The sequence below is a fragment of the Fusarium musae genome, chromosome 5 (genome assembly GCF_019915245.1).
Source record: "Fusarium musae strain F31 chromosome 5, whole genome shotgun sequence".
Lineage (NCBI taxonomy): Eukaryota > Fungi > Ascomycota > Sordariomycetes > Hypocreales > Nectriaceae > Fusarium > Fusarium musae.
The window spans coordinates 4,084,051-4,098,217 of NC_058391.1; the positions used below are offsets into that span (position 1 = coordinate 4,084,051).

General features: G+C 47.9%; 4 protein-coding genes and 1 non-coding gene across 5 annotated transcripts; 2 read left to right on the forward strand and 3 right to left on the reverse strand.

The window, feature by feature from the left end:
• Nucleotides 1–125: 125 nt before the first annotated feature.
• Nucleotides 126–1,249, reverse strand: J7337_007757 (uncharacterized protein; the record flags this gene model as incomplete). The annotated part of the gene is made up of 2 exons (XM_044825389.1): nt 126–457; nt 718–1,249. 2 exons carry the CDS (start codon nt 1,247–1,249, stop codon nt 126–128), a joined length of 864 nt encoding a protein of 287 aa, XP_044681046.1.
• Nucleotides 1,250–2,640: 1,391 nt separating this feature from the next.
• Nucleotides 2,641–4,363, forward strand: J7337_007758 (uncharacterized protein; the record flags this gene model as incomplete). The annotated part of the gene is made up of 3 exons (XM_044825390.1): nt 2,641–2,805; nt 2,852–3,892; nt 3,932–4,363. 3 exons carry the CDS (start codon nt 2,641–2,643, stop codon nt 4,361–4,363), a joined length of 1,638 nt encoding a protein of 545 aa, XP_044681047.1.
• Nucleotides 4,364–4,586: 223 nt separating this feature from the next.
• Nucleotides 4,587–4,686, reverse strand: J7337_007759. The gene has a single exon. It is a non-coding gene; the product is annotated as a tRNA-Leu (tRNA).
• A 2,062-nt stretch (nt 4,687–6,748) lies between these two features.
• Nucleotides 6,749–8,221, forward strand: J7337_007760 (uncharacterized protein; the record flags this gene model as incomplete). Its single annotated transcript, XM_044825391.1, has 3 exons — nt 6,749–6,904; nt 6,953–7,285; nt 7,337–8,221. The coding sequence occupies 3 exons, from the start codon at nt 6,749–6,751 to the stop codon at nt 8,219–8,221; spliced, it is 1,374 nt and encodes a 457-aa protein (XP_044681048.1).
• Nucleotides 8,222–10,408: 2,187 nt separating this feature from the next.
• Nucleotides 10,409–10,993, reverse strand: J7337_007761 (uncharacterized protein; the record flags this gene model as incomplete). The annotated part of the gene is made up of 2 exons (XM_044825392.1): nt 10,409–10,672; nt 10,733–10,993. 2 exons carry the CDS (start codon nt 10,991–10,993, stop codon nt 10,409–10,411), a joined length of 525 nt encoding a protein of 174 aa, XP_044681049.1.
• Nucleotides 10,994–14,167: the final 3,174 nt, after the last annotated feature.

The window sequence follows — 14,167 nt, forward strand, 5'->3', positions numbered from 1 at the left end:
CTGACTAGACTCTTTTGCTTTGCTTATACACACTCTTTAAACTCCCTCGATTTTCTTTTTACTCCAGCGCATCTTGACATTCTGAACTCAAACTTTGCAAGTGGCATATACACAGCAAAGGGGGTCTAATTAATACTGTCCCAAAACGCCCAGTCAATGTCCGTGAACTCAAACCCAAACGGCTGTAGTTCGGTCTCTACAGGTTGGGTTTGCCAGACCTCCTGTACGACACTGATTTGGCCTCCATTGTCTTCATTCATCTTATTTTCCAAGTCTGCCAAGTCCTTCTCAAGCTTCGATACAAACCCTGGCTTCTGCATACCAGCCAGACCTGGTTTCTGGCTGCACTCATACCATGTTGCAACTACTGATCTCGCAGCATGTGACTTTCTCCTGTCGTCTTCAAGATCAGATATATGATCTGCTACAGCGTAGAGCTGAGAGAGTAGCGTCCAGGCTGATTTTATAAGGGTGGCGTCTTTCAAGTTCGACATGTCGACCAAGATTCCAATGACTACGGATTAATCAGCCGGATACGACCAAGCCAGATATAGGGCTGCCACTTACAAGCATACCAGAGAAATGAGCTCTCGACAAGCCACATAAATGGCTTCAGCTGGATATTTGAATGTGAGACGACGATATACCCCATGCCCTGCATACAAGCATTAAAGTGCTCAACATGACATGGGTCATCACTATTCTGAGATCGCATACGAGCCTCATGCAGCTTTCTCAGCCGTAAGACGTTGACAACAGCCCGTGCAGAGATCTGTAGTATCGTGTGCAACGGGTTGATTGGATCACAATACTGCAGAAAGTTTTCGTTGAGGCCAGCCTCAAGGTCGTCAATGACGGAGTCAGCCAAACAGCCGAGGAGAGATGTATCAATCGCTGTGGCTTGGCTTGCTGTCGTCATTCGAAACTTGCGCTGCCTCTCCATTTTCCAGTATGTAAACAGCGCATACGAGAAACTCGTGAGACCAGTTCGTTCTTTTGGCGGTGTTGTCGAACTTGGATCGATGTCGTCGTCTTCAATGTTGAGAGGAAGCTTGACGTCCCAGCCGGTTCCAAATGACAATGGAGTAACGTTATTTTTCAGTGAAAGAATAAGATCTAGATGTTGAAGCTGCCACCAGACTCGACGACGTTCTTCTGTTTCGATGGGCGAAAGACCTAGTACCGTGCCGTCGCGGTGCATACCGAGTTGCTCTGCGCTTCGGGAGATCAGACCCATTAAAGTCCACATGCTGCGGGACGTGAGCACGTCGACATTTGCTTTCTACTAGTGTGTCAGTACGTGATAGGTGGGGTCTGGAAACGTGACTCACGATGTACAGACACATGGCTTTCAGTGTTGAGATGGTGTCAATAGCAAGCAGACTTATCCTTGAGAAGGCCATGTCACACTGAACGCGACATTCATTTGTAAGAGATGCTTTCGTGCGACCGAACAGATCCAAGCACTCGGTGTTCGTCAGACTCGTAGAGCCGAATAAACAAGTGGCCAGTATGAGCACATGATCTCCATTGTCAAGACTCCTCCACTTCTCAACATCCGTCAAAGCGGCTCTAAGATGAGAAAGAGTCCAGCTGAAGCTTATCTTGACAATAGGCTCGACTCGCTCCATGAAGAAGTCCCAGAGCTGGAGAGCTTCTTCTTGGGGTATCGGGCAAAAGTCGAGTTTCTCCGAGAGGATGGTGTTATCTCGCCATGGTGAGCCGTGGAAGGCGTGCGGGAGATGCTTCCCTGGTGATAGGGCTGAACCTCGGGGGTCCGAAGCGTTAGTTTTTGGTTTGGAACCTTTGTAAAGGCGCGATACGTCGATCCAAGTATGCCAACCCTCTCTACATTATCGAATTCAGTCTCATAATGCGTACCAGGAAAACCTCTGATCTGACTTACGACTCGTGATAAACAGACTTCCCCTCCTCCTGTACAATAATAGGCGTTACAGCATGACTCCCCTCCCTCGGACTGTTCTTCACACTCTGTCCCCTCAATCTCTCAGGTGTATCAGACAACGGATCACCACCCAGTGCTCTCACCGCCTCCTCCAATTTTCTAATCCTCTCGAAAGGCGAGACTTCAGGGTAAGTGCAAACATCACCCTTGCGACGCTTACAATTGGAGCATGGGGGTTCTGCCCTGTCGCACTTGACTTTGCGTTTCGCACATGGTTCGCAGGCCTGGCTTCTCATATTGGGGGGTATTACGCCGTGATCGTCGTGGTGTTATCGAGGGTTGATGATCGGTCGTGTCGCGATCCATGACGTTGTGTAATTAAAAGCTCGGGCGACCCCACGAGTTTTTTTGGTGGTGAGACTGGTTAGCTCGGGCTCGGTACCGAGCCCGAGATTCTGAGGGTGATGTCTCATTGGTTGATTGGCATGATGCTTGACGATCTGGCAGGGAGATATGTAATTGACTTGGAATGCCAACAGCAATTTCTGCTTTATTTAAGAACATGCTGATACTTCGCTTTGATATTTATCATTCTATTTCAGTACAGAATAATATTTCTACCAAGCTTCTTATTCGCTACTGCAGACTGTTGAAGCTCTCTTGGACCAATACCTTATTGAACAAAACACTAGACATCGCAGCACCTGTCTCGCTACTCAATAAGAGCTGTCATGATGGACGAGAAAGACACCAGAGATGAGACGCCAACCAACAGGTCAAGCGCCGTCATGGAAAAGACACCTTCCGAGGACGCTAATACCGAAAAGACATACCCACCAAAGAAAGTCGTCCTTCCAACAATGCTAGCTCTCTTCCTCGTATTCTTCCTCGTCGCACTGGTAAGCCGCCCCCTACTCACTCACCTCACATATTAACACCTCCAAGGACCGCACAATTATCGGCACAGCTATTCCCACCATCTCCGCCGAGTTCGACAGCTTCGGCGATATCGCCTGGTACGAATCCGCCTTCCTCCTCCCCCTCTGCGTCTTCCAGCTCTCCTTCGGTCTCGTCTTCAAATACTACTCCACCAAATGGGTTCTTTTCATCTTAACCGCCATATTCGAGATCGGGTCTATTGTTTGTGCAGCTGCACCGAACTCGAATGCATTAATCGTTGGACGAGCCATCACCGGCATTGGAGGTGCGGGAATTGGCTCTGGGGTGTTTATCTACGTCACACTGCTGTTTCCTTTGGAGGAGAGACCGAAGTACCTTGGATCACTGGGCTCTGCGTTTGGAATCTCATCGATCCTGGGGCCGATCCTTGGCGGTTATCTTACCTCTGTTACATGGCGTTGGTGCTTTTGGATCAACGTTCCCATCGGTGGGCTCTCACTTATCCTTCTGTTCATCTTGGCTCCAAACAGACCACCGCCCAGTGAACCGCCCCAGTCATGGCGCCAAAGATTCCTGGACCTTGATCCATTGGGTTTTCTCATGGTTGCTGGATCAATTGTTTGCCTTCTCTTCGCACTCGAGTTTGGAAAAGAGGAGCAACAATGGACAAGTGGACGCGTTATCGCTCTCTTTGTCGTCTTTGGCGTTTCGTTCCTCGTCTTCGCTGGCTACCAAGCTTGGAGGAAAGAAAAGGCGACAGTGCCTCCACGAATCCTCTTCCAACGAACCACATTCTTTGCCTGCCTGAATGCCCTGGCTATTGGTTCCGTACTGGTAATCTACGCGTTTTACCTTCCTGTCTGGTTCCAGGTAGTCAAAGGAAAGTCACCTCAAGATTCAGGATTAGCTCTGATACCACTTTTACTGAGCAATGTGTTCTGCGTTATTCTCGGCGGTGTTTTGGTCAGCAAGATTGGATACTACACCCCGTTTGCTATCGCTGGATGTGCTGTGTTTATTGTTGGATCGGCGCTGATCAGTACCTGGACGGCGGATGTTAGTAAGGCAAAGTGGATTGGTTATCAGGTATGTTTAGTCCACATAGTGTTGAGTGCCGCTGACCAGGGATTGCAGATCATTACTGGAGCAGGCATGGGTTTGACATTGCAGCAGCCCGCCATCGCCATCCAGACTGCCCTCTCAGACAGCGATAGCCCCATTGGCCTATCCATCCTCAACTTTGTCATGTTTCTTGGTGGAACAGTCTTTGTCACCGTGTCGCAGACTCTCCTCGAAGGACAACTTGAGAGCAAAATTGCCAAGTATGTTCCTGGGGTTGACGTTAATACACTTGCGAACAGTGGAGCGATTAATCTTTGGAACCTGGTGCCTTCTGACAAGGTTGACTTGGTATTGAATGCTTACAACGATTCGATGAGATCAATCTGGTATCTTGGCTTGGGCATGGGCTGCTTCGCCCTTATTACGTCTTTTGGGTTTGAGTGGAAGAACGTCAAGGCGAACAAGAAAACGACCGGGGCAGTTGCAGCTGCATAACTCATTAAAATTGCGCGCGTGTATATTATCTTTAGTAGCAATGGTCGCCTGATAGAGTGTATAGTCACCTGGAGCTATGTCTAGATTAGTGGCCCTTGCCAAGTTGAGTGACTAGAGCATAACAAGTGCCACCAGTAGGAGCAAAAAAGAACAATGCGTCTCCAAACTCAGTCTGTCGACTAATGAGTCAAGAATTCGAGATGGAAAAGGCAAAAAGATAAACTGATGAGACTGGGACTCGAACCCAGGAGGATTGCTCCACCAGGAAATTAGTGCTAAGGTTAACCTTAACCTGGCGCCATAACCAACTCGGCCATCTCACCGATGATTACATAATGGCTCAAAGCAAAACCTTGACTCATGTTCACTAGCAATTCAGAAGCAATCAGTAGCCTCTATCTCTGCACTTTGAACCCCTAAAGAATGAAACTGGTAAGCAGAAATTGATGCCTACCTACTATTAAAGTCATTACAGAACATACTTTATACTTAATTCTTCCTTTCCATGCTCTAGAAGTTGTTCTATCGCTAAAGCCGCTGTTTCCGCGACACTTAATTTAGTGGCTTGCCTGCCCCTGTTTGTGACCTAGGGTCGCCAGCAAATAACAGCTCTAGAACATCTTGGCAGTGTCGATAGCTTCAAAACTATCGATTCCTTATGTGGGCCAACTGTCAGGGTCTCCTTTTAAATCCTACTTCTGACAGCCGCCACCCGGACATTTTCTACGCTCTCCTTTTCCTTGCCTTTTTTCTTCGACGCTGTCAAGCCAAACTTTTTTGGCCAGTCTCTCGTTATGCGTTTCAACTCAATTCTTTTACTTGCCTTTGGGCTCCCAGCGGCTAGAGCAGGCCCTTGCAAACCCAGTTCTAGTAAGTTATATGAGCGCATGAGTCAACTACACCATCTAATGAGCTTCTGTAGCTTCCCGATCGAGCGACGCGGTCGTGACGACTTCAACTCTGGCGACAGTGTCTGGAGTCGCCTCCACAGAGACAGCCAGCACAACTGAAACAGAGACCACTCAGACTTCTGCCACTGATTTTTCATTCGCGTTGACATCGACTGAATCTGTCATTACGGCCTCCATAACATCACTCGACACAACAGAGACTACAATGCTCGTACCTACAACAACGACCTCGGAAGAAGCCGCAGTCACAACTTTCAACATCATTGCCGAAGGCGGACCGGCAGATGGTATAGTGATGGGACAGAAAGAAAACTATTACAATCTCCAATTCTCTTCCAACTCAGCCTGGGAACCCGCCGCCCTCGTCCTCGAACAAGGCACAGGCTATCTCCGCCGCGCCGACCCATACAACCCCAATTTCCCACTCGTCTGCATCCGCTGGGCCTCAGGTACAGTACCTAACCCAGGCTGGTTCGTTGATTGCTCGGCGTCAGATGCATACTTCGGCGCGCCTATCACATGCGACCTCAAAAGTGGCGGGGAGCTCTCTTGCTCAATTCCCGCTGGCCACTGTAGACACTACACCATCCCTCCCAGAGACAACGATGCTTGGGATTGTCAAGCGGATACTGGCGTTTTTCGGAACTTCTACACGGAGGAGAGTACGGATGATTATGGTGTTACTTTCTATGCGCCTTGGATGGGCTTTGAAGGATATGAAGGGCAAGGCGATTTTAATCCTTTGGAGCCAGTGACGTTCAGATGGAGGAGTGCGGATTAGACAACACGTTGTCGTATATGCCGCCGTCAGTATGTAGTTTGCTTGCCTGAATAGGCACTCCACGCGAATACGCGTAGAGCACGTGCGTCCTCGGATTTTGAGAACAGCTTTTGGAGGGTCAGTGCTGAGAGAATAACCCACGATGATATCATACGTGAGTGATATTAAGCTTCTTTGGCCTTGACTATATAGCATTCGGTATCACGGAGGCAGGCAAACCTCTAGATTAGGGTTAATGCATTGTCCTTGATCGTGCGGGGTCAGCATGCAGTAAGGTTGCATCGCTCCAACTGGTGGACTATATTGGGGGTATATGTGAATCTCTTCTGATCATGCAAGATCTGTGCCTTGAGGTTGTCCACCCGACGGCACAGGCCCGCTAATCCACAAATGACTATCATGGCGTGACAAGGCTTCAGGAATTGAAATGTAACACTTTTCAATTTCCCAAAGCATAACGGCTCGACTATCGCGGCGTTCCGACCAGTATCAAGAAGATCACCCTGTGCCGTTCCGAATCCGGATATCACGGGGTGTTGACCTCCGGTATGCTGCATTAATCACCCTATGGGGATGAGGGGAATGGCATGTGCATTTGGTATGCCGAATGTAACACATATATAAGATTTGGTCAATCGCTAGTTATCATGATTAGTAGAATTGATCAAGTTCAGTCATTCTTCAGATCTCAAGATGAAGTTTGCTTCAATTGTCGCGGCCGCTTTTGCTAGCGTCCCAGCGTTGGCTGTCCCAGCTGGCTTTGTCACTACCGACGGCACAAAGTTCCAACTTGATGGAAAGGACTTTTTCTTCGCTGGAAGCAATGCCTACTACCTCCCCTTCAATGTCGTGAGTGCCCTTAGAACAGAACATTCACATCAGAACTGACCTTTTCAGTGGGGAACAGATCACTACTCAGACGTCAAGCTGGGTCTTCAACTTGCAAAAGACGCTGGTCTGAAGGTTATGCGCACCTGGGCTTTCCATGACAACAACAGGACTTATGTCTCTGGTGGCTTGCCTCAGTACGGCACTGGTGCTGAGAACACCGTCATGCAGTTCTTTGAGAAGGATGGAACTGTCAAGATTGATCTGAGCAAACTCGATGTTGTGATTAAGGCTGCCGAAGACACTAATATGAAGCTCATTTTGGCTTTGACCAACAACTGGGCTGATTATGGTGGTATGGACGTCTATACCGTCAATCTCGGTGGTCGGTACCATGATGATGTGAGTTTCCCGATAGCGTTTGACTAGGATCGTATCTAACAAAGGGTGCAGTTCTACCGTCTTCCTGCTATCAAGAAGGCCTTCAAGAACTACATCTCCGCCGTTGTGAGCCGATATAAGGATTCGCCCGCCGTCTTTGCATGGGAAATCGCCAATGAGCCCCGTTGCGGGGCCGATGGAACTCGAAACCTTCCCCGTGGACCCGACTGCACCCCCGCAACCATCACATCCTGGGTCAGTGAGATGAGCACGTACATCAAGTCCCTCGACGCAAACCATCTCGTTACCACCGGAAGCGAAGGCGGCTTCAACCGCCAATCAGACGACTGGACCTACAACGGCGCTGACGGAACTGACTTTGATGCTGAGATTAAGCTCCCCAACATCGACTTCAACACCTTCCACTCATACCCTCAGTACTGGAGCAAGACCACAGACTGGGTCGTCCAATGGATCAAGGATCACGCGGCCGCCGGTGTGACAGCTAAGAAGCCCGTTCTTCACGAAGAATACGGCTGGACCGACAAGTCGACTCGCATTCCTACCCTGAGCAAATGGCAAAAGGCTTCTCTTGATCTTCAAGTCAGCGACATGTACTGGCAATTCGGCACCAGCAAGTTCTCCTACGGAAAGAACCACGATGATGGCAACACGATCTATCTTGAGGACGACGAGGCTCAGCCATTGGTGTATGAGCATGCTGCTGCTGTTAATGCCGCTAACGGAGAAGCTGTGACAACAAAGCCTACTGCCACCGCTACAGCCACGTCTAAGCCGAGTACGACCCTCTCGACTACTTCCAAGCCGACTGTTTCTGGAGGACCTAGCGTGCCGAGGTATGGGCAGTGTGGTGGTGCTTCGTGGACTGGACCTACTGTTTGTGCTTCGCCGTATACTTGCAAGGAGCAGAATCAGTGGTATTCTCAATGTTTGTAGTAACTTCGTCAGGATAAGGATCTAGTAGGATACCTTATGTTTTTCCAGGATATATTTATCACAGGCATATCCAATTGCAACAAGCAATTCAGCAGCAAATGCAAGGCCCTATATGATGACAGACTATCGATTTAGGTGAGGCAAACCATTCCTCTGCCTAGCTTGGCCTTGAAGCCTTCCCCTTGTACCTCTTCTTGCTATGAGCCCGCCAGGTGGACCACGCCACCGTACCTATATAAGCTCTTTATTTCACGTATCCCCAGTGTTACTAGATCCATTCTTCCCAATCATTTTCTTAAGCCAGTTCCACCGTGTAGTCTTTGAATCATCCTCAGGCTGTTCCAAGGATCTATCTCGTAGCTCATCAAGGTCCTTTATCAAATCCTTGATGACTCCCGCGTCAAGCGTATTCCAAAGCGAGCAATCCCTTTTATAGAGTTTCAATGATACCCAAACTCCGAAGAAACAAATAGTCTGTTGTGGTTGGATTAGTTCTCTGTGATCTGATTCTCAGCTTCAGTACCCTTACCGTCAGATAACCCGTCAAAAACGGGAAGACATGGAATTCTTTCCAAATGAAAACCCCATTACATACTAGGAGTATAAAAAGACAGATTCCGAGCGCTCCGTACGCCAGGACCGGCTGCCAGTGGCATTGATAGGGATAGGTATCGGATTCAGCTTCACGATCTTCCGCTAGGCATATGCCGTCCTCGGCTAGCTCATCACGAAACTCATTAATGCTGCTACCCGTTAGTATATTTCCAACTATGAACACTCAAATGACCTACCAGTAATGATACCGGATGTATGCCAAGCATAAACAAGCCCAGATAATGATAATGCTGACGGAACCCATCTGGACAAGAATCTCGAGAAACTTCCCAGCACCCGAGCCAGAGTGGATATCTTTCGTTCCTCGAAGAAATGGCACCCAAGAGAAAGCAAGTGCAGTGACCACCATCGCCCGCAGTGGTACCCTGTCACGATTTGTAACACCAAACCAGGCCAAAGCTACTGGCATCGACTTATCAGAACAGATGTTCCGCGTTATGCCGAAAAGTGTCCTAGACGCGACATACAGATTAGTATTAGCACACGTGAGCGCTGTAAAAAGTATAAAAGCGTTCAAAGCATGGTCAAGATTGGGAATCGTTGACGCTTTTACGATGAGAATGAAAGGCGAGTACGTAAAGCCCTCCTTGTTAGTCTCGGGCTCGTCGCACTTTTCGTCCTTCAACCAACTAAGCCTTTGAAGACCGCAGTCGTCCCTTTTGAGACCTAAGGACACGAATAACCCGCTGATGGTGTACGCAAAAGCTACCAGTATTGGTAGAGCAACTGCAGTGAACCCAACCGTTCGTTTGACGTAGTCTCGAGCTGAGTTGTGTTTACGAGGCAAGGCTTCTTCTCTTTGCGGTGATGTTGCAGCCCGACCCCCAATTATCCCTGAAGAGCCTCTACTTGAGGCTTTCGATGATGGTTCACGAAACCAGCGGGCCTCAATCACGGAGACCGCAATGTTCTCGATTCCGGCGTATGCAAAGATACCTAGTGACAGGCACATCCTGATGAGAATTAGCGGGTTCCCCTTGCTGCTTGTATTCTAGAAATGCTTGCATGAACGCTTCAAACCAATTATCGGCAACCTTGTCATTGTATTCGCTGAAGGGGGTGTCCCAACCTATATGGTGGAGTTTATTAGCTCATGTTTCTGCAAGATCTAGATTCGTTGCTTTGAATACTTACTTGACCTTGTGCTGTTGGGTGCTTTAGCTATCGTGGGAATTAGCATCTATGCCTCTGTCGTGTAAGATATCAAGTCACCTGTTGACTCAGAACCATCTTCTGTACTTTTGGGAAACTTGAATATGGCTATAGGAAGGCAGATAATGATGATGACTAAGAAGGTGAGTTTGATGACTCCGGTGACAACTTCAATCCAGCCGTAGATCTTGTCAAAGGTCAGACACCATATTAAAGTATGTCCGTGCGTGACTCGACATACCTCGACTTTGACCGAATTTATCATTACAAGTATCAATGGTAGTGCAACGTAGGCGAATCCCTCACTGAATCCGGTAATTCCTGCGGCCCAGTAGTTGAGGACAGTCGCAGATGTGGCGATCAGGGCGGCGAACCCTATAGAGTATGTATACCTGCGATGAGTTAGTCGTGGTCCAATTCTTATGGCTCATATTTCTGTGTATACCAATACGCGATGCCAACAGTATTCCCTAGTTCTTTATCCACAAACTTCTTCACAAATAAAGGGGCTGCTCCTGGGACTGGCCATAGACAAAGAAGTTCGGCGATGCATTGCATCACCGCCCAAGTCAAAATGCCAAGAAGCAAAAATGAGAATATTACAGCCAGGGGTCCTCCAAGCTCGAGGATCTGACCACTTCGAACATACAGACCTGTGCCAAGTGTGCCGTTTACGGCAATCATCTATTTTAATGTTAGGTCTAAGACATTCGAATCTACTTTCTAACAATAATGATGACTTACAAAGATATGAATACCCTCAAGTTTGCGGCGAACTGTGTGAATAGGAGGCTGAGGTGCTTTTGTGTTTCCTCCATCAATTGTTTCAAATCTGTTTGAAGCATCTTGAACATCACCGGCAGAGTCGGGCTGATCAGAGGTACCCCTAGCACGACATACGTTGCTGGCTGTTGAACCGCTGTCAAGAAGCTCATGATTGGAAGAGAACACAGTGAAAGGAATAGCTGGGAGCGTGTCTCCCAGACCCCGCGCGTTTTGGGACATCTTTGTTGACAAGAATATTTCTTTAAAGACGATAGATCATTGGAACGGCGAGCTGGGGATCTTCATTTAAGAAGAGAGAAATGAATGTTGATGGGGCTATGTCTGGTGCAGTGGTTCGCCTACCGAAGCGCCGAGGCGTGAGACTGGCGGTTACAAGAAGCGAGGCAGATCAGAGGGACTAAGCCCCAAAACCCCGCATAAGCTTCCAGGAGTAATCTCAAGAAACAAGACCTAGCAGTATGAGAGTTCAATGGCAAGAAATCCTTTCACAGCGTAGCGCCGGCATATCATGTTGAACGAGGGATGTGTTGAGCCGCCTGTTAACAATCAATAGCACCAAAAGGGTACGAAGGCAGTAAACCACTGCGATGGACTACCTGAATTCCATATCTTGCCAAAGGCTTCCTGGTGCCTGATTGCGGAGTGTCGTCATTTTTCAAGCCCCCTCTTGGCAGCCAGGTCTGGGCCCGGTCATTTTCTGCCGCAAGCCTCTGATTGCTTTTCAAGGAGGGCTGCATGAGTTTACACTAGCTGGGCAGCTGGAATACCATAACTGGAAGAAGATGCATAATATTGATGATTAGTCCACGACTGCCTAGCCAATAGTGATATGATCGAGATCGAAATATTGGCCTCTTGCAGGTGGCTTGTGATGAAACATGCATAAGAGGCTTATCACACTTGCAGTAATGACCAAACAAAGCTCTTGATGCATGAAAGCACTATGATCGGGCGGTTCGCCAAGTGTAAATACGAGTTTTCGTCCCTCTTATCATATCCAACCCCGCACTCAGGTTGTACAAGGGCTGAAAGTCCAGTCCTGTGTCACTTGCGATTGTGTCGGCGGAAGCTGCTCAAATGCTTCGCGCGGGCGCGAAGTAAGCACTTATAGAAACTAGAGATTTCACAAATGCAACCTAAGAAAAACCCTTCCAAAGGAGCCAATCTTGATCAATACGTAAAAAGCGATTCACCTCAATAGCAAAGCAAAGCAACTATGCCCAACCCCAAACAGGACGAGGTACATCAAGTCTTCGACAGTCGCTACTACGATGGAGTCAAGTTGCAGAGAATACTCAAAGAACTCTTTCCCGAGCAGAATGGCGAGTTTGGGCTGCGTGTAAGCGTCGGTCCCTTTGCCCCTGGGCTTTCCGCGACTGACTTGCGCTTAAAGATGACTAACGACCAGTGGGCATTTAAAGCCCCGAGACAAGTAACACGGGTATGGTGGTTCGAGAATGTGCACTTGATGCCTATTTGTTATTGACAAAATCACAGAGTGAACTCGAGTAAGCGTAATTGCGAGATCGATTGTGGCGATAGCTGACGACGACAAGGCCCGCCATGATTCTTCGATCTTGATGATACTGACAAGGAACGTATCGGGTGTGCTGACCCCAGCGTGGCGGCTATAGCGGGCTTGATGGGCATGATCGGGCACGATCAGGCTGTGAGGCACAATGGCTATAGTGATTCAGATAATTGAACGCCTAGTTTTCTATGGATTTGATATAAATTGTAAAGACTTTGAGTTCCTCTATTCCAACAGTTCGTATAGTTGTCTTTCCATCAAAATTCCTCGCAAACTGCCCCGTTATCTCTTCTCTCAATGGAAGTGTCTCACTCATGCTTCATCCATGAGGTCACTGAGCCAATCAGGGTCATCAGCACAGGTGCAGGGGTATCGGACGAAGAATCCTCTGCGGCTGAGGTCCATCAGTTCTCGACCTTGGAGCAGATACAGTCCCACTTCAGCCGCACTGCAATCCTTGAGCAGCCCTACCACTTTATGTACGTACAGTATTGTAGGAGCTTTACCTCCGTGGGAGATACCGTGCTGATGCGGGGCAACCAGATCGATATGCCAGCGCCAATCTTGGAAGCCGTTGGAATGCACCAAGCTCATGTTTAGCTTTCTTGTTGACAAGTTCAAATTGAGCCCTCCGATTTGGGATGTGGCCTCCTGCTTTTACGCGAAAGACTTCGACGTTGAATCTACATTTTGTATTCCTTTCACACTGTCTCGGGATGGGCCAGTTACTGGTAAGCAATTCTATAGTGGACAGCTTGAGTAACTCACCATTGATCTAGAGGTATCATATACAATTCGGTATCCTGAATTCAAGGCTGCTGTGAGTACTTGGATCATTAGACAGACCGGTATCCACCAGAGATTCAACAACGAAACTAAACAGAACCTTTGTATTGTATTTAATCCTATATCGGATTCCAGGTTGCATCAAACCGTTCAGGACTGTGTGTCTGATGTCTCCAGAAACGCCCCGAAGGACTTCTTTTGGCTACACAAGGAAGTTTTTAACACATATTTCTCTTCTTGGAGGCTGTACAATTTGCACCTGGAGAAAAAGGTTCTCCCTATCGTATGTATACCTCTCACGATATACTACCCTTCTAACAGCTTCCAAGGTGAACAAAGCAGTAGCTACGCGGATCGAGGAATTGACAGAAGCCGAGTATCGTACTCTCCCCGACTTGACCTATCTGGAGAGCCGATTACTCCAAACACAAGTCATCCTGGGAAGTTCGAACGAGCTGCTGGAATGTTTATCCTCTCTCTGTCGCAACTGGTCTCTTGATTTGACTGGGCATGACAGAGACTCAGCCATATTGGCCATGACAGAATTTCAGAATCATCAGTTAAACTGCCGTGCCTATGTTAGAGTGGCGGAGTTTCTACAGAAACTGGCTGAAAAGAACACACAGCTTCTTGCAAACAGTCTGTCATTCCGGGAGCAGTTGTACGTTAAAGCTCAAAATGACAGCATGTTTCATTTAAACAAGTCTGCTGTATTTATTACGACCTTGACTCTATTGTACTTGCCTGCATCATTTGTAGCAGTAAGTCCCAACTCGGGCCATTCAATATTTGCTGTACTGACAGACGACAGACGTTCTTCGGGATGAACTTCTTCGATCTTGACGATAACGGACATCAGATCGTGATGACCTCCATGATCTGGATATACTTTCTATCGTCTGCTGCTCTTACTATCGGCACATACATCTTATATCATGTTCTTCTAGATAAGACTCTTCTCAGTCGTGTAAAAGAAAAGTTTCTAAGCTTCAAGAACCTCATGCAAGTAAGAAGGAGAAAGGTGTGTGATGACATGGAGTTAGGTAGCATATAGCAAGAGCGTGGCATTGACCACA